Consider the following 27,323-nt stretch of genomic DNA (forward strand, 5'->3'; position numbering starts at 1 on the left):
CATCCCCAGGCGATCCAGATTCCACGGCAAACTACGCCACCGCCAAGAACCTCAACGGAATGGGATGGACCCCGGTGTCCTTTCCCCTATCTAGGAACTAGCGTGCCCATGGGAGAAATCCCAAAGGCCAAAAAGAGGAAGGGCAAAAGGGAGGGGTGTGGGGGAGGAGGAGGAATGGAAAAAGGGGAGGATGGGATAGGGGAGGGGAGATTGGGGGGGTAATTAGGTTCGGTCTGAGGAAATCTAGCGAGAGAAAGCTGGTAGGCCTACATATGAAAGAAAGGGTCTATGTGGTCAGTGTGCACAGTATAAAAAAAAAATCCTGCAGCACAGTGCAAAATGAGAAAAAAAAAACTTCGACCGTGTTTTTTGCTTTAAAACAGTGAATTTGCAGTGTATTTTCGTATGCTATTTATGGTTGTATTTAGTTTTCCTGGTCTCATTTAATAGAACAGAAGACATATTATAGAAATTGAGATGATTTTGATTGGTTTCACAATGAAAAGTACCTTGAAATTGAGCTCAAAGTAGCATAAATGTTCGGTTTTTGCTAAAGTTCAAAAGTAAACACATCATGCCATGCGTCCAATACACGTCAACTGGTGAGTCTAATATTCTTTCACAAGTGCGCTGATACTATTTATGCCATTTCTACACTAATGCAGTAGTCTGCATGACAGTAAATCTTCTATTTTTTCTGAGAATAAAAATTCAAAGTGGAAAGCAAAAGAAATGTAAGAGAGGCCTGGGGACATGACTAATGAACAGAAAAAAATGTTATTTTAGTGCCAGGAATGTCCGTCTTGTTTATTCTGGACCCTATTTGGAACTTGGCATCTTTTGAAATTTGTGTGAAATTGGCAAAATTGCCAATTTCTGACCACTTTATTGGATAGGTGAAATCGGTAAATAGGTGGTTTCTTGTACTCATTCGATAGGAAAAAAAATGGAGTTCTTGCAAAATAGTTATGATTTTTGTCAACTTGTACATTGGAATTGGCCGAAAATAGGGTTCAAAATGGGCGAAATCTCTGATGCATAAACATTGTTGGGACTGCTAACTTTGTGAGAGCATAATTCCGTAAGTTTTCCATCAAATTTCATACTTTTGGCATTATGATCAGGAAGAGATTCTCTTATCATTTCATAAGAATTTTTTTTTTTTCGAAAAATTTCCGACCCTGAGAACAAGTTTAGGAGAGGGTCTGTCAACCCTGAAAGGATTAAAAAGCTTGTTGACTTCATTTCCAATCTTTCACCCTTTTGTAAAATCTCATTTTTAATGCAGATTTGCAGTGATTTTTTTTTTTGTTTGTTTTAACTGAAAAACGGTTTATTGCCCTCAGTTTGACTGACTGACTTTTTAACACATACACACAGGCCAGGGAGCTCGGACTCGACCCCCGCAACCTCAACTAGGTGAGTACGTACACACACACACACATGCACACACACCATGTATCCCTAATGTCAGAAATTTTTGCAAGCCTGAAGGATCTACACTAGGTTAGTACATTTAAGTTAACATACAGCAGTGTTACATTAAATATATTCAGGGGGAGGTGCTAAGCTTGTAAGGGTCACAGAACATCTGGAGAATGAGAGGCAATCAATTTTATTCAAGCAGATGGAATCCCTGAAAGTGATACATTAAACCTACACACATAAGATGCTCCGTTCTTTTTCATAGTGCATTATTTTGTGAATTTTATTTAATAAAATCACCCATTTCAAACTTTTTAGTGGAAATTAGAGCTACCATCCCCTACCTCGGAGCAAACTAGATAACTACCATTTCCAAGGAATTATGACCACTACAAAATATAGCACTTCCCCACGAATAAAATCAGTAGTAGCTATCTGCTTCTCATAGTAGATACAGCACTCGATTTATCTTCTATGTAATCTTTGGGTTACAATTCTCGTCCATTGTATTAAGTCGGTTATCATGTAATGCAGGCGTTCTGTTGCCTTTATGGGGTTTAGCACTCCATCAAAATAGTAGCAGGTAATACACAAAACCATTTTGGATAACTAATTTTTTTTTAGTTGGATAGCAAGTCATTATTAGTAACTCAATCTCTTCAGTCACAAGCAGTTGCACAGTAAAGTCACATCCTAAAACAGTTAAAAGTACAATAATAAACTATTATTTCAATTAGAGCAATTACATGCTGAAACAGCATCCTGCAACAGGTGACAACTGGATAAATATAAGTTATGGTACTCTTAAAAATGCATTCTTTGTAAATAACATTGTGCACAAACTTGAATTCATATGGGAGTAAAATTACTGCCCCATGCCTATGCCTTTATCAGTAACTAAAATATAATTGAGCAAAAAAAAAAAAAAAAACACGTCTTAACCATTTACAATTTTGTCATATTCAGAGACAGGACATTTCTAAAAATATACTGTAGATTACACTTCATGATGATTCAGTTCTCAGACCTACTTTTAATGACTGTCACAAATGGCTGAGTCTGAAGTTTTTATGACAGTTTGGATATTAAAAGAGTAATTAAATGGAAGTAGATGTCAAAGGTGCATTTATAAATACTCCATACACCAAGACATTATAAAACAGTATAAATAATTCCTATCACTATAATCAAAATCCATTGTATAAATCCAACTTTTGGCCAGTTAAGTAAAGTGAAAGGTGAGTAATGCCTATATAGGTTTTGATCTTTTAGAGTTTCTTTGAAACTGATGAGGGGCTCCAGATCCAAGGAATTAAATTTTTCCTCCCCTTCCTTGGATCAACCTCAATTACTTCCCATTTCCCAGGTACTCTGATGATCCCCATGGAATTAGTGCTTCCTCTTAAATACAATGTGGATTTTGATAATCTTTGCACAGCTAAATGATTTGACATTACATACTTATGCTTACAATATCCAAGTTATATAAATGAAATAATTTAATTGCAACATGACTTATTTTACACCTTATAAGAAATCACAAGACCTTGGGTAATATGACTGATATTGTATTTCATGTTCTCTAATTTTTTTTTCTTTTTGTATAACTTACTACAGTACATCTTTTGCATGCATGCAGTAATAAATATATAATTGTAATTTATATATTATAGAAATACTTTATTATAATTATAAACAAAAAAGGATTTAGTCTTGCTAAAAATTTTACATACAGTACAGTACATACGTATTTGAAAACTTATGAACTTCTTGCAAGATAAAGTAAAGCAATTCAAATCTCATAATAAAATAATGAAGGTAAAAAGAAATAAAAAAGTGTGGAATATTTTCTACTCATTACATTTTACAGAAATGCTAGAATAACTGAAATATAAAAGAAACTTGGTAACGAGTACAATACGAAGTGCCTTGTGAGAAAGAAAAGAATTCAAAACACTCATTTGAGCTATAATCAAATGCGTAATTTACATTTTGAAAAACGTTTTGACTTTATTCAAATTACTTGCCACAAATTTCACTAATGGTCTTTGTTGCACAACGCTCATGCTCATAATCCTCTCGCAAACTAAAATACTGTGCCTGGGAATAAAGACAAAGAGCAGAACATGGTATTATTGAGAAGGAATATAAATGTATAAATTCAAGGATTACGTGGATTAATGCTGTATAACCCTTGCAATTTAGCGCTGCTTTTGATTATAATAATAAGTGGATTAAAATAAGGGTCGGATGCAAAAAGTGGGTCATAATCATGTATGCACCTGGAGAAGAGAGGAGTGTAGAGGAGAGAGAGATTTTGGGAGATGTTAAGCAAATTTATAGGAACTTCTGAACCAAGTGAGAGAGTAGCTGTGGTAGGGGACCTAAATGCTAAAGTAGGAGAAACATTTAGAGAGGGTGTGGTAGGTCAGTTTGGGGTGCCAGGTGTAAATGATAATGGGGAGCCCTTTGATTGAACTTTCTATAGAAAGGGGTTTAGTTATAGTTAATACATATTTTAAGAAAGAGAATAAATGGGTATACAAGATATGATGTAGGGCATAATGACAGTAGTTTGTTGGACTATGTATTGGTAGATAAAAGACTGTTGAGTAGACTTCAGGATGTACATGTTTATAGAGAGGCTATGGATATATCAAATCACTTTTTAGTTGTAACTACAGTGAGAATAAAAGGTAGATGGGATACAAGAAAAATAGAAGCAGCAAGTAAGAAAGAGGAGGCAGTTAGGGTAAGATATAAACAACTCTTGGAGGACAGACGGGCTAGTGAGAGTATAGGCAATGGGGTCGAAGATGTGGGCGTGGGAGGGAAGAAGCGTGATTGGTGAAATGATGTAATGAGAGTAGTAAGGGAGAAAAAGTTAGCATACGAGAGGTCTTTTTTTACAAAAGAAGTGATGCAAGAAGCGAAGAGTATATGGAGAGAAAGAGAGGTTAAGAGTGGTGAAGCAATGTAAATTATTATTATTATAATCAAAAAGAAGCGCTAAGCCACAAGGGCTATACAGCAAAGCAATGTAAAGAGAGAGCAAATGAGAGAGTGGGTGAGATGTTATCAGCAGATTTTGTTGAAAATAAGAAAGTTTTGGAGTGAGATTAATAAGTTGAGGAAGCCTAGAGAACAAATGGATTTGACAGTTACAAATAGGAGAGTTATTAAATGAAGAGTTAGAGGTATTGGGAAGATGGGGGGAATATTTTGAGGAATTGTTAAATGTTGATGAAGATAGGGAAGCTGTGATTTCATGTATGTATAGGACAAGGAGAAATAACATCTTATAGGAGTGAGGAAGAGCCAGTTGTGAGTGTGGGGGAAGTTCGTGAGGCAGTGGGTAGAATGAAAGGAGGTAAGGCAGCTGGGATTGATGGGATAAAGATAGAAATGTGAAAAGCAGGCGGGGATATAGTTTTGGAGTGGTTGGTGCTATTTAATAAATGTATGGAAGAGGGTAAGGTACCTAAGGATTGGCAATGTGTGTGTATTATTATGGAAAGAATTAAGAGTAAGACGGAGAGCAAGATAGCAGATGAACAAGGCGGCCTTAGGAAAGGTAGAGGGTGTGTAGACCAAGTGTTTACAGTGAAACATACAAGTGGACAGTATTTAGATAAGGGTAAAGAAATTTTAGGGGCATTTATGGATTTGGAGAAGGTGTATGACAGGGAGGATAGAGGGCAATGTCGCAGGTGCATGGAATAGGAGGCCGGTTACTGAAAGCAGTGAAGAGTTTTTACGAGGATAATGAGGCTCAGGTTAGTGTAAGAGAGAGGGAGATTATTTCCCAGTAAAAGTAGGCTTTAGACAAGGATGTGTCATGTCACTGTGGTTCAATATATTTATAGATGGGGTTATAAGACAAGTGAATGCGTGGGTCTTGGCAAGAGGTGTGGGGTTAAAAGATAGACTAACACAAAGTGGGAGTTGTCACAGTTGCTCTTTGCTGATGACACTGTGCTTTTAGGAGATTCTGAACAGAAGTTGCAGAGGTTGGTAGATAAGTTTGGTAGGGTATGTAAAAGAAAATTAAAAGTGAATATAGGAAAGAGTAAGGTTATGAGGATAAAAAGATTAGGTGACAAAAGATTGGATATCAGATTGGAGGGAGAGAGTATGGAGGAGGTGAATGTATTCAGATATTTAGGAGTGGACATGTCAGCAGATGGGTCTATGAAGGATGAAGTGAACCATAGAATTGATGAGGGGAAAAGGGTGAGTGGTGCACTTAGGAGTCTGTGGAGACAAAGAAGTTTGTGGAAGCAAAGAGGGGAGTGTATGAGAGTATAGTTATACCAACACTCTTAAATGGGTGTGAAGCATGGGTGGTGAATGTTGCAACAAGGAGAAGGCTGGAGGCAGTGGAGATGTCATATCTGAGAGCAATGTGTGGTGTGAATATAATGCAGAGAATTCTTAGTTTGGAAATTAGGAGGAGGTGCAGGATTACCAAAACCATTATCCAGAGGGCTGAGGAGGGGTTGTTGAGGTGGTTTGGACATGAAGAGAGGATGGAACAAAATAGAATGATTTCAAGAGTATAAATCTGTAGTGGAGGGAAGGCCGGGTAGAGGTCGGCCTAGGAAAGGTTGGGGGGAGGGGGCTGGATTTTCAGCAAGCATGTGTGAGCGAACTTTATAGTAGTGAATGGAGACAAATGTTTTTTTAATACTTGACGTGCTGTTGGAGTGTGAGCAAAGTAACACTTATGAAGGGATTAAGGGAAACCGGCAGGCCAGACTCAAGTCTGGAGATGGGAAGTACAGTGTCTGCACTCTGAAGGAGGGGTGTTAATGTTGCAGTTTTATAACTAGTGTAAGCACGCCTCTGGCAAAACAGTGATGGAGTGAATGATGAAAGTTTTTCTTTTTTGGGAATCAAGCAATGTGTTAATAAAATAATAAATGTTTTACTCAGTGTTGAGCTTTATCAAGTCCTGAAGCAGTCCCAATAAATACTTGTAATGAACATTGTCATTATTCCCATACCTGTCATTATTATTCACCAAGTGTGCTCAACCCGTATGGCTCACAAAGCACTAACAGACTGAGGGAAACACTTCTATTGGCTTAGGGGAGTCGAGTGCCACAAGGAAAGCTAGAATTGGTATAATCAGTTTCAGTCAAGAAATCATAATGCGTATGTACTGAAAGAGCAGGCAATGTGAGCGCCCAGATGCTGAAAAAGATTAAAAATGAATTTGACGTGTTCTTTGGTAAATACTTGTCGGCATTACTCAACTTCTAAAAAATTACCTTTTCTGAATGTGTTATCTTCATTACTGTACTTTCCTAGAAATATAGTGGCAAATTAGTTTCATTGCTATAGATAGTTCCCACTTAAATATTTTAACCTCTTCCCCACAATCTCATTCAATTTTTTACTTATTTTCTATTTCATTCATGCGGCCAAATATATCTAGCAAATACAGTATTGTGCTTATTCCAACCCCGTCAACAACCTTTCATGGGCTGAAATATTTTTAAGATATTTTAGAAAAATGCTCTACAGAAGGATTTTGAATGTTACAAATGAATTTTTGAGAAAAAGGAGTTGTCTGCTCCACATATAAAATATATAGTTTACAAGCTGATAATAAAGGATCACTTATAAAAATGTAGACAAAACTACATTGGCTTGTTCACAGGTTTTGCTTCATGCTCTTAATTATTACTATAAATTATTAAGTATTTAGGATTTTATCTTTATTTTTATGTGTATTATATACAGTTATTACCTGACTAGATTCAATTCAAGGAATGCATAAGTTTAAAAACCTTTGGTTTTCTATAAAAAAAAAAAAAAAAAAAAAAAACTTTGTTTATCAGATTTAATTATTAGTTACTCATACAATCTATGCATGAGAATATTATGGTAAGTATGAAAAAATAAAAAAAATTTGAGCTACAATGTACTTTGAAGGAAAAGCTATTAAATCAGTAACCACTGGTAGTTTAGTGATCAAAGTACCACTTTACTGAATTAGGTCTACTGTAATAATTTTATTTATCTCAAGAGCCATCTGCCACTAAGGAAGGATGACCCAAAAAAAGTACACACATTCACCATCACTCATTCAGTCATTATTTTGCTAGGTGTGTGTTATTCCCACTCCACATTGCAGGCACTGCCCTTCTCACCTCCATGACTCAAGTCCAGTTAACCAGTTCCCTTAATCCCTTCATAAATATTGCCTTGCTCATACTCCAAAAGCACTTTTCTTTAGAACCATTTGTTTCACATACTCTTAGTAACACTCACACAAGCTTGCTGGATGCTCAAGCCTCAAAAACTCAAGTCTCCTTTACCCCCTCCAGCCATTCCTGAGATGACCCCCATCCCAATTTTATATAATGTCATCTCCAACCACTACATGACCAAATCATGTCAATAATTCTTAATTCAGAGAGCTAAAAAAGTCTACACAAAGTTATGACACTGGCTACAGGACAAACTTTTGTTCAGTGAAATGTATTACAGTAGATGGTTGAAGTTTGGACTTTCTTACACCAGTTGCAAGTGGGGCCATGTAACTTCAAGAATGGGCGCTTCCGCCATTAGGTCGAACTTTGCACTATGTTCAGTGGGGCTCAGATGATGGTATATGTAATGGAAAATAATGTTAGAAGAGGTCAGTGTTTGTTTTCTGCTTCATGGCTACTTTGGAGGTGCAGCAGAGAAAAAAATGCTGTTGAAACAATGTCCTCTTTTAACATTATCATCTATCAAGTATATCATCATATGATCTTCACTAAACATAGTGCAGAGTTCAACCCAATGCAGTTGAGACCCCTCTTCAAGCTGCATGGCCCCACTTCCAACTGGTGTAAGAGTATTTTCCAAGATTTCTCTGAAGTCCAGACATCAACCATTTGTTGCCATATGTTGGAATCATCAAAAGTTTGTTCTGCAGCCAACATCATAACTTTCCATGCAGACTATATACCCTAGGTGATCTCACATTGGCTTTTAATTTCTAAATTCTCTGCAAAAAGTTCACACCACATTGCTTTCCAACATGATATTTTCATTGCCTCAAGCCTCCTCATTCCTATAGTGGTACCAACACTTCTATAAATGTTTAAAACTATGTCTAAATCCATACTGAAAAGAAAATTCAGAAAACTGCATTACGTATTATAATTGTGTACAAATTTGAGACAGCAGTCTTATTTTTACACGAGGTGATTTCTGAATTTTTGAAGTTATATAATGTCAATTGGTATGTATTTTGTCAGGAAAACTTCATAAATGAATTAATAAAAATCTATACCTGTAGCAATCTGTAATGTTTTACAATGACTACATACTTGTCCCTTCAAGTACATAACACTAATACACGTACATGTATTACATCCTGACTTTCCATGTGGGTTTACAATAAACATTTGATATACAAGGCTATGCTTATGAAGAATATACTGTATTTGTTTTTACATGTATACCTTTTAATATAGTATTTGTGACAAAAAAAAAAAATTACAGAAGCTTTAGTCCTTGCAACAATATGCCAGATCACAATAGTGCAGCTGGAACAATTCAATAACTATTCCATATATTGGAGATAAAACTTAAGCGTCCAGGACAGATTAAAATGTCGTCTATCACATCACTTGTGACTTTGATAATTGTCGAGGACAAACCGAAATGCTAAGGCTTTATTTCCAATTTGATAAGTAATGATGAACTTTTCACACTTGGAAGATATCCCTTATTAAAATTCTTTGCTTTTCCAGGTACAAAGTGCATTTAATATATATACATGTATAGGTATGTAGGTGTACATGTACATATGATTGCATTTGCTAACTCAAATGTAGATGAATATGGACAAACTATCATAAGAATATGCACATAGGCATATACTGTACACAAATACTTTTAAAAATATTTTATATATGTATTCAGAAAGTGTTAATTTTTTTGTTTCACGACTTACGTATATAATAATGTTATACAAAAATCTGTAAGAAATAACAGTATATGTAGGATTAATGCAAGGACTGATGTCAATTTAACCATCAAAATTGGTCCCAATTTAACTGACACCACCTTAAAACACTCATTCTGTATGCGAAGTATTATATGTGCATACAAATTATTGGAAGAAAATACTGACACTGCTTGATATATAATGGAATGAAGTGTAAGTTTCAAGTTTACAGTACCTTTGATTTTTAAATATTAAAAAATATATCCAAAGCTTATTATGGCTTTTTTTTTTTTTTTTTTTATGTGTGCCTGCAGGGCTCAAGCTCTAACTCCTGGCCCTATATCTTTACCATCATTCACTGCTGAAGGGAGGTGTAAGGCACTCCCCCATGAATGTCATCATAATAATTAGAATCGCTGAACTGCTGTAGTTAGTTACTAGCTACTTCAGCTGTTGTATATAGGTACAGTATTTTTAAATTCACGTATGGATTTGTTTCTGCTATCAATTTACTGTTTAGATGTTCTTATCTATTATGAGTTTGCAGGAGGAGGGAGAGTCGAGTTCCAGCTCTAGAGTGTCTTTCGATCAGCTGATGTGATCTAGTTCTGCCAGTGACATGCAGATGGTCAATGTGGACAACTTACTTAGCTTTACATGTACCCTTGTAATTCCTGACAGAGTACTTAGGGGCCCCAGAAGTTGTTTTTATAAATTTAAATATTCCATGACCAGTCTGTGGAGCTAAAATTCTTTGATAGCTAATAATGCAAGTTATAAAATCACTAAGGTGCTCCAATGCTGCACAATACTTCCCTTGGCAACAGAGCACTACCTTTAATGATCTTTTTAACTTTAGTTCTGCAATCACTCTGAGCATGAAGGCTATGAAAGTTATAACAAAACTGAAGAGTTTATAAGCCTGTGCGAACACCTTTGAAAATAAAGCCGAGTCTTGCTGTTTTTCTTTTAGATTGGGATATTAAAACGAGGGTGGATCATGTGACAACTTTTGAGCAAGTCCTTAAAACTATGCTCAAAGAGCTTGAGAGATTTGAATAAGAGTCAGAGGTATCTGGAGATCTAATAGGTAAAAACTCACCCAGGAAAACAAAAATTGCTAAATTAAATACCTCTTGAGCACGTGGTGTGTCTAAATTGGAGTGTCCCTGAACTAGCTTCCCTGTTACAATGGTGCCTATATTTACCATGAATTTTTTTCTGTAACCTGTAAAAGTGTCAACACCCCTAACTTTCCTTTTATATGTATCTTATTTTTCTAAACAGATATTAAAATTCTCTAGTTAACTAGTTCAGGGTTTTGTTTTTTTAAGTTTAATTTCAAACCATCTCTCCATCTTTCCTTCACTCACTATATTTACTCCCACACATTCTCTCCCCCAAACATGAATTAGGCAATTACAATATTAACATTAATAATATATATAGTTGAAATTATTTGTAATGAAATAAGGGTATACTGAAGGGGAAGTGGAAAGGAAAATGTTAAGGTAAAGGAAAGAACCAATACAATGTGCTGAGATTCATTTAGATACTTGCCTCAAAGATTTAAATACTGGCATTTTTATTTGCATTCTGATTTAAGTACAGTATTTATAAGTGGCTGTATGTTGTCTAATTTAAGATGGGCAGTTATGGTGAGTTTACTGATTGGGATGTCTATTGAGCTGAAGTACAGTATTTGATGAAGCACTAACTCATTCAAGTCATTCAGCACCATCATGGCATTTAAATAAGTATTGTGTAAAAAATCTGAATTTTCCATCCACTACAACTGTTACTGCTGTGGAACCAGTGATTTATTCAAAGATGAGAAAAATTTATGCACTGTAATACTAGTTTTATTTGACTGAAGATATTACAGCAATTTCCCACCATAAAACTCACTCTCTTTGCAGCTGGGGTCTCTATTATATTTTCATGAAATTTTAATTACCTATTTGTAGCTACAAAAGCAGACCTATTTGAGTTTATATGAGATGAATTAAAGCTCATGGGCCTGCTTTAACTTTTGGCTAATGGCTGTGGATTTATTTCATATTTATTATGCATCAAATCTGTATACAGATTTGGCTATTACTATAATGTTTACATGCAGAGAGTTCCGGGGGTCAACACCCCCACGGCCTGGTCACAGGCCGGGCCACGGTAAAAATGTTTTCTAATGTTTATGGCTTGTTTGGGTGTAGTTTCAAAGTCTTTTCCCACTCTCCCACTAAAGAGTATTCTGTATGTCATAATCATGTGTCTTCTTGATCTATGCACATTTAGTGATACAAGAGCCACTTCATGTAATGTTTACTCAAGGGGTGGTTGTACATGTGTGGTGAAAAGCAATTCTAAGTAGTCTATGTTCAGGTTTCTGTAGAGCATCCTTATTTTTGCTAATGTAAGTATGCATCTGAACTATTATGTCTGTGTATTGTAAGTGACAGGTCTAGCATATGACCTTTTCTTTAGTCAGTACTATAAGGTGTTTTCCTCCCAGGTGGTTCACTGTCTCAAATGTCAGGTATTGGGAGGTGTTACCCTCCTAAATGATCTAATGTTTAAATGTGTAATACCATGACCTGCTTTCCTGCCTGGTGCCACAGTTAACTGTCTCACATGTCCAGGCTCATGATGTGCTTCCCTTCCAAGTGGTCCACTGTCACAAATAACTGGTACTATGACTTTTCCTCCAAGGTGGGTGACTGTCTTTACTGTCTAGTACCCTTTTATTCCTCATTCTCCCGAAACAGGAGGTTTAGCCGTTACATTCTCTCTTTCAATTCAGGCTCTGGATGCATAGCCATTGACTAAGTTTTGCTTTGTATTTGACTAGGTGAGTATTCAATGCTGGCATTGCAAACTCAAGGATGGTTTGCACACACAAAGTGCTGCTAATTGGGTGTCCCGCAGCTGGGTTGACAGTGCACTCACCTTACATAATGAGGGTTCATGGTTTGATCCCCAGCACAGGTGGAGACATTGGGGATGTTTCCTTATACCTGCTGCCCCTGTTCACCTAGTAAGTAGGTACCTAGGTGTTACTTGATTGTTGTGGGTCACATCTCAGGAAGTGGTAGTATACCTTAGATAGGGCTCAGCTTTGAAATGAGCTGAGGTAAGATAAACAGCTCTTAGCCTGTAAAACTGATCAGTGTAAAAAAAATATTCTGTTTGTGCGCTTCAGGGGACAGGTTTGGTGTAATGGCTACTTGCTAAGTTACTTATACATGTACGAGTTTGCAGGAACTGTGATGCAGCTCTTGATCCCATCTATTAAATGACATCTAATGACCATCTATAGACTGACATGAAACAGTCATGCATATGTACACCATACAGGAAGTCTGGTTTAATCCACTAATCTAAAAATATCATAATATAAAATTAATTTACTGTACAAGTCTCAATGAAAAAAATTATGTGAAACTAAATGAATGAAATGTACTTATTTGTAAGTCAAATATGATAAACATAATCACTGTACTGCTTCTTATTTTTCAGATTTTACATAATAATCACCCATATTTTCAAAACACTTGTTCAGGTTTTCAATATTTCTTTCTAAAGTGGTCTTTTCCAACCTACAATGAGAGCTTTGAAAGGCATCACAACTAAATATGCTTGATACAATCTTATGGATGAATTCTGTACAAATAGAGATAGTTTTCTTGTGCCACATTAGCGTTTCTTTAAGTCAAACAATGAAGAAACGGGACAATAATTTAGTGTTTTATGTATGTAATGTTAAGAGAATATTTGTATTCTCAGAAATGCAACTAGCATGGCACATCTGTTAATTATAATTTAATATAATATGCATGCTCATAAATTATACATATATATTTCATATATAATATGTACATAATTATATATACTATGTATGGCTTGATATACTTACAAAATAAAATATGTTGATGTTTTTCTATGGAGTGACCAAGAATTTTCAAATTAAAATTGAAAATGTAATGTATATGGAGAGAATTTGGACAAAAGACTAAAATGCAAATGCTCAACTTCTTGTACAAAACTTGGAATTCATATTTTTCCATCTAGTTTTGTGCTACACAAACAAAAACATTGTGCCAATATTGAGATACCATTTACTGTGTTGAGGTTAACTTCTTCTCAGAGGACTCTTGTTCACTGCTTAACTCTGGCACTTCCATGGCTGTTTTTGTGAGTTTGGAAAGGAATGCAATAAATGTAAGTTAATTTATAGCAATGCATTGAAATGCATACTATTAGTAATTCTTAATTCAAATAAAAGTGCATGCTGTTTATTAGCCATATATAAGTCTAAACCTGGAAAAGAGAATGAAAGAAACAAGATCTACAGCTCTTTGAGAAGCATAAACAATGACTCTGCTATGCAAATAATTAAAGAATTTTAATATTACACATCACTGACAAATGATTGAGGAACCACGCACTTCTTTTAACATTTGTAGAAAATACAAATTAAAATGAAGGTGGGAAGTACAGTGCCTAAAGTCATGAGTGAGGATGTTACAGTTGAATAGGTTATCCCTGGATCATGAAGCCTGTACTCTTATGGAAAGACAGCAAGTACATAAGAAAGGAGGAACACTGCAGGAGGCCTGTTGGCCCATACTAGGCAGGTCCTTTACAATTCATCCCACTAACAAAACATTTGCCCAACCCAATTTTCAATGCCACCCAAGAAATAAGCTCTGATGTGAAAGTCCCTCTTAAATCCAACCCCTCCCACTCATGTACTTATCCAACCTAGATTTGAAACTACCCAAAGTCCCAGCCTCAATAACCCAACTAGGTAGACTGTTCCACTCATCAACTACCCTATTTCCAAACCAATACTTTCCTATGTCCTTTCTAAATCTAAACTTATCTAATTTAAATCCATTACTGCGGGTTCTCTCTTGGAGAGACATCCTCAAGACCTTATTAATATCCCCTTTATTAATACCTATCTTCCACTTATACACTTTGATCAGGTCTCCCCTCATTCTTCGTCTAACAAGTGAATGTAACTTAAGAGTCTTCAATCTTTCTTCATAAGGAAGATTTCTAATGCTATGTATTAATTTAGTCATCCTACGCTGAATGTTTTCTAACGAATTTATGTCCATTCTGTAATATGGAGACCAGAACTGAGCTGCATAATCTAGGTGAGGCCTTACTAATGATGTATAAAGCTGCAGTATGACCTCTGGACTTCTGTTGCTTACACTTCTTGATATAAATCCCAGTAATCTATTTGCCTTATTACGTACGCTTAGGCATTGCTGTCTTGGTTTAAGGTTGCTGCTCACCATAACCCCCAAGTCCTTTTCGCAATCTGTATGGCTAAGTTCTACATCATTTAACTTATAAGTACTAGGGTTATGGGCACTCCCGAGCTTCAGAACCTTGCATTTATCTACATTGAACTGCATCTGCCACTTTTCTGACCAAGAATAGAGTTTGTTTAAATCCTCCTGAAGTTCCATAACATCTACGTTTGAATCAATTATCCTACCTATCTTTGTGTCATTGGCGAATTTGCTCATATCACTAGTAATTCCCTCATCAAGATCATTGATATATATTATAAACAACAACGGGCCCAAGACTGATCCCTGTGGAACGCCACTTGTTACAGATCCCCACTCGGATTTAACCCCATTTATGGACACGCTCTGCTTCCTGTCAGTGAGCCATGACTCGATCCACGAGAGCACTTTTCCCCCAATGCCATGAGCTGCCACTTTCTTTAACAGTCTATGGTGTGGAACTCTATCAAAAGCCTTACTAAAATCTAAGTAAATAATATCAAATTCTTTATCGTGGTCAACAGCCTCAAAAGCTTTACTGAAGTAAGTTAATAAATTAGTTAGACAAGACCGGCCTCTTGTGAATCCATGCTGAGTATCATTAATCAAGCTATGCTTATCGAGATGGCTTCTTATAATCTCGGCTATAATTGACTCTAGTAATTTGCCTACAATTGAGGTCAGGCTTATTGGGCGGTAATTTGACGGTAACGACTTGTCCCCCGTTTTAAAAATAGGAATTACATTAGCCATCTTCCACATATCAGACACTAGACCTGTTTGAGGAGATAAATTAAAAATATTAGTTAATGGTTCACAGAGTTCCATTTTGCACCTCATCAGGACCCGGCGACTTATTTTGCTTCAGTCGGTCTATCTGCTTCACAACCATTTCACTAGTGACTGTGATGTTACATAATTTATCCTCTTCTAGCCCACTATAAAAATTAATTACTGGAATATTGTTAGTGTCTTCCTGTGTAAAAACAGAGAAAATAATTATTAAAAATCGAGCACATTTCATTCTCTTTGTCAGTAAGGTGCCCATAGTTATTTTTAAGGGGGCCTATCTTATCTCTAACTTTTGTTCTATAGACCTGGAAAAAACTTTTTGGGTTAGTTTTAGAATCCCTAGCAACTTTAATTTCATAGTCCCTTTTAGCTTTTCTTATCCCCTTTTTAATGTCCCTCTTAATGTCAATATACTGATTCATAAGATGACCCTCACCTCTTTTGATACGCCTATAAATTCCTTTCTTATGCCCTAGTAGATATTTGAGCCTATTATTCATCCATTTTGGGTCATTTCTATTTGATCTAATTTCTTTATATGGGATAAACGTTCTTTGAGCAGCATGTATAGTGTTCAGAAAACTGTCATATTGATAGCTCACTTCGTTACCCCAGTCAACAGATGATAAGTGTTCTCTAAGCCCATCGTAATCTGCTAAGCGAAAATCTGGGACTGTTACTGAGTTATCGCTACTATCGTACTTCCATTCAATGCTAAATGTAATTGATTTGTGGTCGCTAGCACCCAGTTCCTCTGAAATATCTAAATTATTAACAAGGGATTCATTGTTTGCCATAACTAAGTCAAGCAGGTTATTTCCCCTTGTAGGTTCTGTCACAAACTGCTTCAAAAAACAATCCTGAACTACTTCTAAGAAGTCATATGATTCTAAATTCCCAGTCAAGAAATTCCAATCAATATGACTAAAGTTAAAGTCTCCTAGAATTACTACATTATTGTGCCTTGTGGCCTTAACAATTTCCTCCCATAGTAGTCTCCCTTGGTCCCTATCTAAGTTTGGGGGACGGTATATCACTCCTAAGATCAGTTTTTCATGCCCCCTCTGAAAATTCTATCCAAACAGACTCTGTATGTGTTACTTCAGACTTAATACCCGTTTTTATGCAACAGTTCAAGCGATCTCGGACATACAATGCCACCCCACCCCCCTTCCCGATACTTCTATCTACTTGGAACAATTTAAAACCCTGAATATGACATTCCGCAGGCATGTCCCGACTTTTTGAATTAAACCAAGTCTCAGTTAAGGCAAATACATCAATGTTACCTGCACTAGCAACTAATCTCAACTCGTCCATCTTATTCCTAGCACTACGGCAATTAGCATAATAAACATTGAAAGACTCTCCTTTCTCTTTACCCTTCCTGCTCATTTCTGTTTTTCTACTAAACCTATTACTGTCCTTATCACCCAAAGTCCCTGGCTTTTCAATATCTACCTCATTCTGCTTATTACTAGTTCCCCTAGAACTCGTAATATTACTACACTGGGACTTCACTGTTTTCCTGCCAAAACCCATACCACTAACTATTCCTAGTTTAAAGTCCTAACTGCTCCCTCCACTGCAGTTGCCAGTGCTTCCACCCCACACCTAGATAAGTGAATCCCATCCCTGGCATACATATCATTTCTGCCATAGAAGAGGTCCCAGTTGTCAATGAATGTTACCGCATTTTCCTTACAGTATTTGTCCAGTTAGCAATTGACACCAATTGCCCTGGACAACCATTCATTTCCAACTCCCCTCCTTGGCAAAATACCACATATGACAGGGTTCCCACCCTTACTCCTAATTATTTCTATTGCTGACCTATACCTGCTAATTCAAGTCTTCACTCCTACGTCTGCCAACATCGTTGCCTCCAGCACTGAGACAGATAATAGGATTGCTCCCATTACCTCTCATGATGTCATCCAGACGGCTAACAATATCCTCCATCCCAGCCCCAGGAAAGCAAACTCTCTGTCTCCTACTCCTATCCTTCAAGCAGAACGCCCTATCCATATACCTAACTTGGCTATCCCCAACAACAACAATATTCTTACCTTCCTTGGTGACGTTCGTCGTGTTGTTCCCAGTAGTCGACTCACATTCGTCGGGTAGCACTGAGAATGTATTAGATGTTTCCACAACAGTTTCCACGGCAGTCTCTTTCTTCTTCATCGTTTCTACCTTTCCATTCGTCCTCTTGATCGTCAACTTCGTTCCCTGCTGTCCAGCCACTGACCAGTTTCCCTTCTTGACCTGAGGACTCAAAACAGGAGGACTACTACGAATCTTCTTGTTTTCCTCGGTCAGTCACCGAATCTCCAACTTCGCCATCCTCAATTCTTCTTTAAGCTGTTGGCAAAGTTGCTCGATGGAGGGCATCTTGCTTCAATTCGTAGAGCACGCGCAAACAGGTCTTCACAGAGCTAAGTACACGTCAACACTGCGCAAAAGCCAACTCAATCAGGAGCTACTGCGCAGCACGTCCGCATGGCCCAATAGCGATGCGAACAAATGCATTTTCTTCTGTGGATCACCCTACCTTAGGAGGAAATACTGTAATATATTTGTTTAAAAAAATAATATTAAACTAGATACCTAATCCCTTCAATGGGGTATACTAATGATGATGAAGGGTTCTTGACTGAAGGAAACTGAACTACCCCTTCCCTACATTGAATGAAACCTGATTACTTCCCCATTCCTCAAGTGCTGCATAACACCTATGAGTTTAGTACTTCCCATAAATATAATAATAATATGATAGGGTGGATAGGGAAGCAATGTGGCAAGTGTTACAAGTGCATGGAATCGGTACTAGGTTACTAAACACTGTAAAGAGTTTTTAGGAGGATATAGAGGCTCAGGTTAGGGTGTGTAGGAGAGAGGGAGATTACTTTCCAGTAAAAGCAGGCCTTAGACAGTGATGTGTAATGTCACCATTGTTGTTTAACATTTATAGATGGGGATTGTAAAAGAAGTAAATACGTACTAGTGTGTTGGGAAGAGAGATGTGATTAAATTATGGGGAATCAAATACAAAATGGGAGTTGACAGCTAATTTTTTCCTGATGATTCTAAAGAGAAGTTGCAAAAGGTTAGTGGATGAGTTTGGGAGGGTGTGTAAAGGAAGAAAGTTGAAAGTGAATATAGATAAGAGTAAAGTTATGAGGGTATCAAATGAGTTAGGTAAAGAGTATGGAAGAAGTCAATGTGTTCAGATATTTGGGAGTAGACTTGTCAGCAGATGAAGGTTGAGGTAAACCATAGAACTGATAAAGAAAAAAAAAGGTGGGTGGTGCACTGAGGTATCTGTGGAGACAAAGAAGGGAATGTATGAGAATACTGTATAGTGGTACAAACACTCTTATATAGATGTAAAGCATGGGTTGTAAATGCTGCAGTGAGGAGGAGGCTGGAGGCAACATACTGTGTTTAAGGGCAATGTGTGGTGTAAATATTATGCAGAGAATTTGTAGTGTGGAAATCAAGAGGTGTGGAGTTACTAAAAGTATTATTCAGAGAGCTGAAAAGAGGTTGTTGAGGTGGTTTGGTTATTTAGAGAAGATGGAGTAAAATAGGATGACTTGGAGGGCTTAAAAATACATAGTGGAGGGGAGGAAGGGTAGGAGTCATCCTAGGAAAGGATGGAGAAATGGGGTAAAAGAGGTTTTGTGTGCAAGTGACTTGGACATACAGCAGGCATGTGTGAGTATGTTAGATAGGAGTGAATGGGGATGAATGGTTTTTGGGACTTGATGAGCTGTTTGAGTTTTAGTAGTATAATATTTTGTGAAGGGATTCAGGGAAACTGGTTAGCCAGACTTGAGTTCTGGAGGTGGAAAGTACAATGGCTCCACTTTAACCCCTTGACTGTCACAACCCCCAATCCTGAAGTGTCTCCTGGTGTCGCAAAATTTAAAAAAAAAAAAAAAAAAAAAAAAAAAATTTTCTTATGAAATGATAGAGAATCATTTGCCGATTGTAATGACACCAAAAACACGAAATTTGAGGGAAAACTGACAGAATTACGCTCTCGCGAAGTTAGTGACCTCGGCGATATTTACAAATCGGCGATTTCGCCCACTTTGAGCCCTATTTTCGGCTAATTCCATTGTTCCAGTCAACCAAACTCATAGCTCTTTCTTTAGAACTCCATTTTTTTCTATCAATTGAGTACAAGAAACTGCCCATTTACTGATTTCAACTACCGAATAATGTGGTCAGAAATTTGCAATTTGGCCAATTTCACGAAAATTAAAAAAATGACAATTTCAAAATAAGGTCCAGAATGAACAATGCAGACATTCCTGGCTCTAAAATAACATTTTCTTTGTTCATCAGTCACATCTCCAAGCCACTTTGATATTACTCTTGCTTTTTATTTTGAATTTTTATTCAAACAAAAAATAGAAGATTTACTGTTATGCAGACTACTGCAATACTGTAACAGTTGTATAAATAACATAAACATGACTGCATATCAGAATGGCTAGTTGGACATTTATTGGACAATGACATCATTTGTTTACTTTTGAACATCGGCAAAAATCAAACATTTCCCCTACTTTGAGCTCCATTTCCAGGTTCTTGTTATAGTAAAATCAATCAAAATCACCTCTATTTCTATATGTTCTCCATTCTATCAAATGAGACCAAGAAAACGAGAATACAACCATAAATACTATACGAAAATAGACCACAAAGTCGGCATTTTAATTAAAAAAAAAATGGTCGGAGTTTTTTTTCTCATTATGCACTGCATGCTCCAGGATTTTTTTTATATGGTGCACACTGACCACACAGACCCATTCTCTCACATGTGGGCCTCCCAGCTTTCTCCTGCTTGATTTGAAGCCGCTAGAATTTATGAGTATATATACGTCAAACACTGTACCTCGTAAGACGTATATATACGACCTCGATAGTCAAAGGGTTAAAGGAGGGGTTTGGGATATTTGCTGTATGGAGTGACATCTGAACTGTCATATCTGCATGCCTCTTCAAAGACACTGATTATGTGTGAATGATTGTGAAAGTGTTTCGTTCTTTTCTGGGTCACACTGCCTCAGTGGGAGATGACCACAATATTGAAAAAATAGTAATAATAATATTTCAGCTAACCCTGTATGTATACAACAACCAGCATTATACTACTAATCAACTTGAAGTAGCAGCCTTCTAGGTGGTTAGCTCCAAAGCTTCAATCACTGACTGAAGCTACTTTTGTCGCCTTCTCTGTATTTTGACTGAAGAAGCCTGCTGAGCAGGCAAAACATCTCATCAATAAAGATACCAAACTGTTGTACTTGTATTACTCATCCCAGACACAGGTTAAATGGGCTGGAAGGATTAACCATCAACTTCCACCACTACACATTACCTGAGCCAACCAAAATTTTAATTCCGATTTTTCCTCCTCTAGAAAATTCCAAATTGCAGAGACCATTTGAAATTCAGTTTCTAAATAAGAGATTCCTGTAACTCACAGAACAGGTGGGGTTTGAAGTTAGTTTTACGACTCACTCACCATAGGTTTGAGCCCCACCAGTTCTGTGATTTGTTTTTGATCATGTTATTATGATTTTGTCATGATAAGATATATGCCTCTGCTCCATGATTGCTCCAAGCCAAGTATACAGCTTTATATGCTAGAGGAAGCAACCACTGAACTCTTCTCACAGGGCCAGTGGGTTCTGGCACTAGGCTCTTGCCATACAGCCAGTGGGTTCTGGCTCTAGGCTCTTGCCATACAGCCAGTGGGATCTGGCACTAGGCTCTTGCCATACAGCCAGTGGGTTCTAGCACAAGGCTCTTGCCATACAGCCAGTGGGTTCTGGCACTAGGCTCTTGCCATACAGCCAGTGGGTTCTGGCACTAGGCTCCTGCCATACAGCCAGTGTGACCTGGCACTAGGCTCTTACCATACAGCCAGTGGGTTGTGGCACTAGGCTCTTGCCATACTGCCAGTGGGTTCTGGCAGTAGGCTCTTGCCATACAGCCAGTGTGACCTTTCACTAGGCTCTTGCCATACAGCCAGTGGGTTGTAGCACTAGGCTCTTGCCACACAGCCAATGGGTTCTGGCACTAGGATCTTGCCACACAGCCAGTGGGATCTGGCACTAGGCTCTTACGATGCAGCCAGAGGGTTCTAGCACTAGGCTTTTGCCATTCAGCCAATGGGTTGTGGCATTAGGCTCTTGCCATACAGCCAGTGGGTTCTGGCACTAGGCTCTTGCCATACAGCCAGTGGGTTCAAGAACTAGGCTCTTGCCATATAGCCAGTGTGACCTGGCACTAGGCTCTTGCCATACAGCCAGTGGGTTCTGGCTCAAGGCTCTTGCCATACAGCCAGTGGGTTCTGGCATTAGGCTCTTGCCATACAGCCAGTGGGTTCTGGCATTAGGCTCTTGCCATACAGGTAGTGGGTTCTGGCACTAGGCTCTTGCCATACAGAAGGTGGGTTCTGGCACTAGGCTCTTGCCATACAGCCAGTGGGTTCTAGCACTAGGCTCTTCCCATACAACCAGTGGGTTCTAGCACTAGGCTCTTGCCATACAGTGGGTTTGGCACTAGGCTCTTGCAATACAGCCAGTGGGACCTGGCACTAGGCTCTTGCCATACAGCCAGCTGGTTCTGGCACTAGGCTCTTGCCACACAGCCAGTGGGTTCTGGCACTAAGCTCTTGCCATACAGGCAGTGGGTTCTGCCACTAAGCTCTTGCCATAGGCCCGGCATAGGGCCACAAGTTCCACCACTGTATAAATCTCTGCTTTATAACTACACTTTCTAATGTCCAGCACTGCTTTTCATAGGGACAAATTATTTATCACAGATTGAAGAGAAATTATTTATTCCAATTAAATGATCTGTCAGGTCATGTCAGACTGAAATGTCATCATAAGTTTCATTCTCCTATCTGTGGGTTATTTGTGTATCTCTATTAGATTCCTGATTCTTTAAAACTTTGCTAAATTTAGATTTGCCATAAGTTGACATATCAATGAAGTTTGTTAGGAAATGAGCTCAATCTTTTTATTATTTTATTTCAACAGCCATCTCCCATTAAGGAAGGGTAATCCCCCCAAAAAAGAAAAAAAATCCACCGTAATTCATTCAATTTCAGTTGCCTACCTCCCTAACATCTCCCCTCTTGTATTTTAAACATTAAATCCATTTGCTCTCCATGGTTCCTCACTTTATTGATCTCTCCCAAACAGCTTCTTATTCTCAACAAAATTTGCTGATAAAGACTTGCTCATTCTCTCACTAGCTCTCCTTCTGTACTCCTTCACCACTACTTTAACTTCCCTTTTACTCTTCATATAGTTTGCCTTCCATCTATCATTTTTACATTGTAACTTATGGTCAAGAATATGGAGTACCTCAATATTTATCCATTTCACATTCATTACAGCCTCTCCTCACTTAGTGATGTATACGTTTTCTGACCACTCGGACTTATGACTAGCTCTCCAACCAGCATGCAAACCTAAGTAATGTACAGTAGGGCCCCACTTATTTGGTAGGTTAGGCTCGAGGCTACTGCTGGAAAGCAGACATCGCCGGAAAGCAGAAAGCCATTGTTTCCACTTATAAATGCATATAAATGCCAGTTAACAAGTTTAAACTAACATATATTATGTTAGCAATATAACTAGGCATTAAAAACAATAAAAAGTAAAATGTACACACAGTACACCCATTACTTACCTTAAAATATTTGTAGTCTTAATGTAGGGTGAGAAGTGAGTTTAATTTGTAGGAAGACAGGTTTGGGAGGTATGGTAGCCAGCCAGGTCAGCCCACCCCACCCACACGTAATATACTACATTTAATTAAAGCTTCCCAGAGCAATAAAATATATGTACAGTACATTCAGTAATTACCTTAAAATATTTATAGTCTTAATGTAGGGTGAGAGGTGAGTTTTATTTGTAGGAAGTCAGGTTTGGGAAGTTTGGGAAGTATGGAATCCAGCCAGGGAAGCTCTACCCACCCTACCCATACATAATGTACTACAGTACAGTGGACCCCCGCATAACGATTACCTCCGAATGCGACCAATTATGTAAGTGTATTTATGTAAGTGCGTTTGTACGTGTATGTTTGGGGGTCTGAAATGGACTAATCTACTTCACAATATTTCTTATGGGAACAAATTCGGTCAGTACTGGCACCTGAACATACTTCTGGAGTGAAAAAATATCGTTAACCGGGGGTCCACTGTATTTAATTAAAGCTCCCCAGAGCAATAAAATGCATATACAGTACACTCATTAATTCCCTTACAATATTTGTAGTCTTAACCCTTTGACTGTCACGGCCGTATATATACGTCTTATGAGGTACCGTGTTTGACGTATACAGTGGACCCCCGCATAACGATCACCTCCGAATGCGACCAATTATGTAAGTGTATTTATGTAAGTGCGTTTGTACGTGTATGTTTGGTGGTCTGAAATGGACTAATCTACTTCACAATATTCCTTATGGAAACAAATTCGGTCAGTACTGGCACCTGAACATACTTCTGAAGTGAAAAAATATCGTTAACCGGGGGTCCACTGTATATACTCATAAATTCTAGCGGCTTCAAATCAAGCAGGAGAAAGCTGGTAGGCCCACATGTGAGAGAATGGGTCTGTGTGGTCAGTGTGCACCATATAAAAAAAATCCTGGAACACGCAGTGCATAATGAGAAAAAAAAAACTCCGACCGTTTTTTTTAATTAAAATGCCGACTTTGTGGTCTATTTTCGTATAGTATTTGTGGTTGTATTCTCGTTTTCTTGGTATCATTTGATAGAATGGAAAACATATTATAGAAATAGAGGTGATTTTGATTGATTTTCCTATAAAAAGAACCTAGAAATGGAGCTCAAAGTAGGGGAAATGTTTGATTTTTGCCAATGTTCAAAAGTAAACAAATGATGCCACAGAAAGCAAGAGTAATATCAAAGAGGCCTGGAGACATGACTGATGAGCAAAGAAAATGTTATTTTAGAGCCAGGAATGTCTGCATTGTTCATTCTGGACCTTATTTTGAAATTGTCGTATTTTTTAGTTTTTGTGAAATTGGCCAAATTGCAAATTTCTGACCACATTATTAGGTAGTTGAAATCGGTAAATGGACAGTTTCTTGTATTCAGTCGATAGAAAAAATGGAGTTCTAAAGAAATAGCTATGAGTTTGGGCAACTGGAACAATGGAATTAGCCGAAAATAGGGCTCAAAGTGGGCGAAATCACCGATTTGTAAACAGCGCCGAGGTCGCTAACTTCGCGAGAGCATCATTCCGTCAGTTTTCCATCAAATTTCGTTTTTTTTGGTGTCATTACAATCGGGAAAAGTTTCTCTATCATTTCATAAGAAAAAATAATTTTTTTTTTTTTTAAATTTTGCGACACCAGGAGACACCTCAGGATTGGGGGTTGCGACAGTCAAAGGGTTAATGTAGAGTGAGAGGCGAGTTTTATTTGTATGAAGTCAGATTGGGAAGTAAGGGTAGCCAGAAAGGGCAGCCCTCCCCACCCACACATAATGTAAACAAACCAGACGAATACATCTGGTTTTCGTTGCTTTACATTGTGAACAAGTTGTCTCCATGCTGATACAGTAGAATAAATAAAGAGAAACACTCCCATCCTCATGTAACATTATTTTTAGAAGAAATGACACCTTGAGCGAAGGCATACTGAGGTACAGGTACACATACATATAATTATCAGTTATAATAATAATGTAGGTATGTAGTCCGCCTGGGCTACATACCTATACCTACCTACATAGCTACGCAATATTGAATGCGGCCCAGAGCCACATTATTACCATCGATATACCATGTTCACTGAGTTTAATCATTTCTAACAACTACCTTTAGATGCCATCATAAACAAAGGGAGAAGTAATGAATAATTCAAGCCAAGAATTGTAAACAAAAGTGTTATGTAATGTTTTCCCTCCGCCCGGCCTATTACACCTCCATAGTATATAAACATAAAATGTTTATATGCTATGTAATGTGTTTCTTATATAATTTTGAAGAAAATATCATAAATTAATGAAAAAATCTGCCTCGGTGGGAGACGGCCGACTTGTTAAAAAAAAAAAAAAAAAAAAAAAAAAAAATCTACATTAATGTTACCGTGGTTGTTTAATATATTTATAGATGGGGTTGTAAGAGACGTAAATGCGAGGGTCTTGGCAAGAGGCGTGGAGTTAAAGATAAAGAATCACACAAAGTGGGAGTTGTCACAGTTGCTCTTTGCTGATGACACTGTGCTCTTGGGAGATTCTGAAGAGAAGTTGCAGAGGTTGGTGGATGAATTTGGTAGGGTACGTAAAAGAAGAAAATTAAAAGTGAATACAGGAAAGAGTAAGGTTATGAGGATAACAAAAAGATTAGGTGATGAAAGATTGGATATCAGATTGGAGGGAGAGAGTATGGAGGAGGTGAATGTATTCAGATATTTGGGAGTGGATGGGTCTATGGAAGATGAGGTGAATCATAGAAATGATGAGGGGAAAAGGGTGAGCGGTGCACTTAGGAGTCTGTGGAGACAAAGAACTTTGTCCTTGGAGGCAAAGAGGGGAATGTATGAGAGTATAGTTTTACCAATGCTCTTATATGGGTGTAAAGCATGGGTGATGAATGTTGCAGCGAGGAGAAGGCTGGAGGCAGTGGAGATGTCATGTCTGAGGGCAATGTGTGGTGTGAATACAATGCAGAAAATTCGTAGTTTGGAAGTTAGGAGGAGGTGCAGGATTGCCAAACTGTTGTCCAGAGGGCTGAGGAAGGGTTGTTGAGGTGGTTCGAACATGTAGAGAGAATGGAGCAAAACAGAATGACTTCAAGAGTGTATCAGTCTGTAGTGGAAGGAAGGCGGGGTAGGGGTCGGCCTAGGAAAGGTTGGAGGGAGGGGGTAAAGGAGGTTTTGTGTGCGAGGGGCTTGGACTTCCAGCGGGCACGCGTGAACGTGTTTGATAGCAGTGAATGGAGACAACTGGTTTTTAATACTTGACGTGCTGTTGGAGTGTGAGCAAAGTAACATTTATGAAGGGATTCAGGGAAACTGGCAGGCCGGACTTGAGTCCTGGAGATGGGAAGTACAGTGCCTGCACTCTGAAGGAGGGGTGTTAATGTTGCAGTTTAAAAACTGTGGTGTAAAGCACCCTTCTGGCAAGACAGTGATGGAGTGAATGATGGTGAAAGTTTTTCTTTTTCGGGCCACCCTGCCTTGGTGGGAATCAGCCAGTGTGCTAATAAAAAAATAAAGACATTTAATGTGCCCAAGAGTGATTATTATTAGTATTACGTAATGTTTTTCCTTCCATAGATGGATTAATAAAAATGTCTATACTGACATAAGACATTTAGTGTGCCCAAGGGTGATTATTATTAGTATTATGTAATGTTTTCCCTCCACCTGGCAACCACACCTCCATAGCATATAAACAGCATGTTTATATGCTATGTAAGGTGTTTCTTATATAATTTTGAAGAAAATATCATAGATGAATTAATGAAAATGTCTACATTGACGTAAAATTAAACATTTAATGTGCCCAAGAGTGATTATTATATAATAGAGATGTGCTCATGGAGAATGCAAACAAACCGGGTGGCACACACCGTATTTGAAAGATCGCTTGCCGTATACAAAGTTTTGGTCATAATTTGAGTGCGCCGTATTAGTGGAACGCCAAAAAGTGGGGCCCTACTGTATATTAAAGCCGATTTCCTCTATTCTGTTTATTACAGTATACAGTACACTACTGTATAGACATTTAAAAATATACTAAAAAATGTTATAAATGGTGCAAAGGTGACATTAAAAAA

At 37.8% G+C, this 27,323-nt stretch overlaps 1 protein-coding gene across 3 annotated transcripts in view; it reads right to left on the reverse strand.

Annotated features, from left to right (window-relative positions):
* Window positions 1-3,269: 3,269 nt before the first annotated feature.
* Window positions 3,270-27,323, reverse strand: part of LOC128696841 (late secretory pathway protein AVL9 homolog) — a 108,664-nt gene continuing 84,610 nt past the window's right edge. For all 3 annotated transcript variants that reach the window (XM_053788244.2, XM_053788263.2, XM_053788253.2), the window contains one exon: window positions 3,270-13,556. In XM_053788244.2, the coding sequence (XP_053644219.2) occupies window positions 13,489-13,556 (68 nt within the window). In that variant the 3' untranslated portion in view covers window positions 3,270-13,488. The remainder of the gene's footprint in view (window positions 13,557-27,323) is intronic.

The sequence above is a fragment of the Cherax quadricarinatus genome, chromosome 31 (assembly GCF_038502225.1).
Source record: "Cherax quadricarinatus isolate ZL_2023a chromosome 31, ASM3850222v1, whole genome shotgun sequence".
Classification (NCBI taxonomy): domain Eukaryota; kingdom Metazoa; phylum Arthropoda; class Malacostraca; order Decapoda; family Parastacidae; genus Cherax; species Cherax quadricarinatus.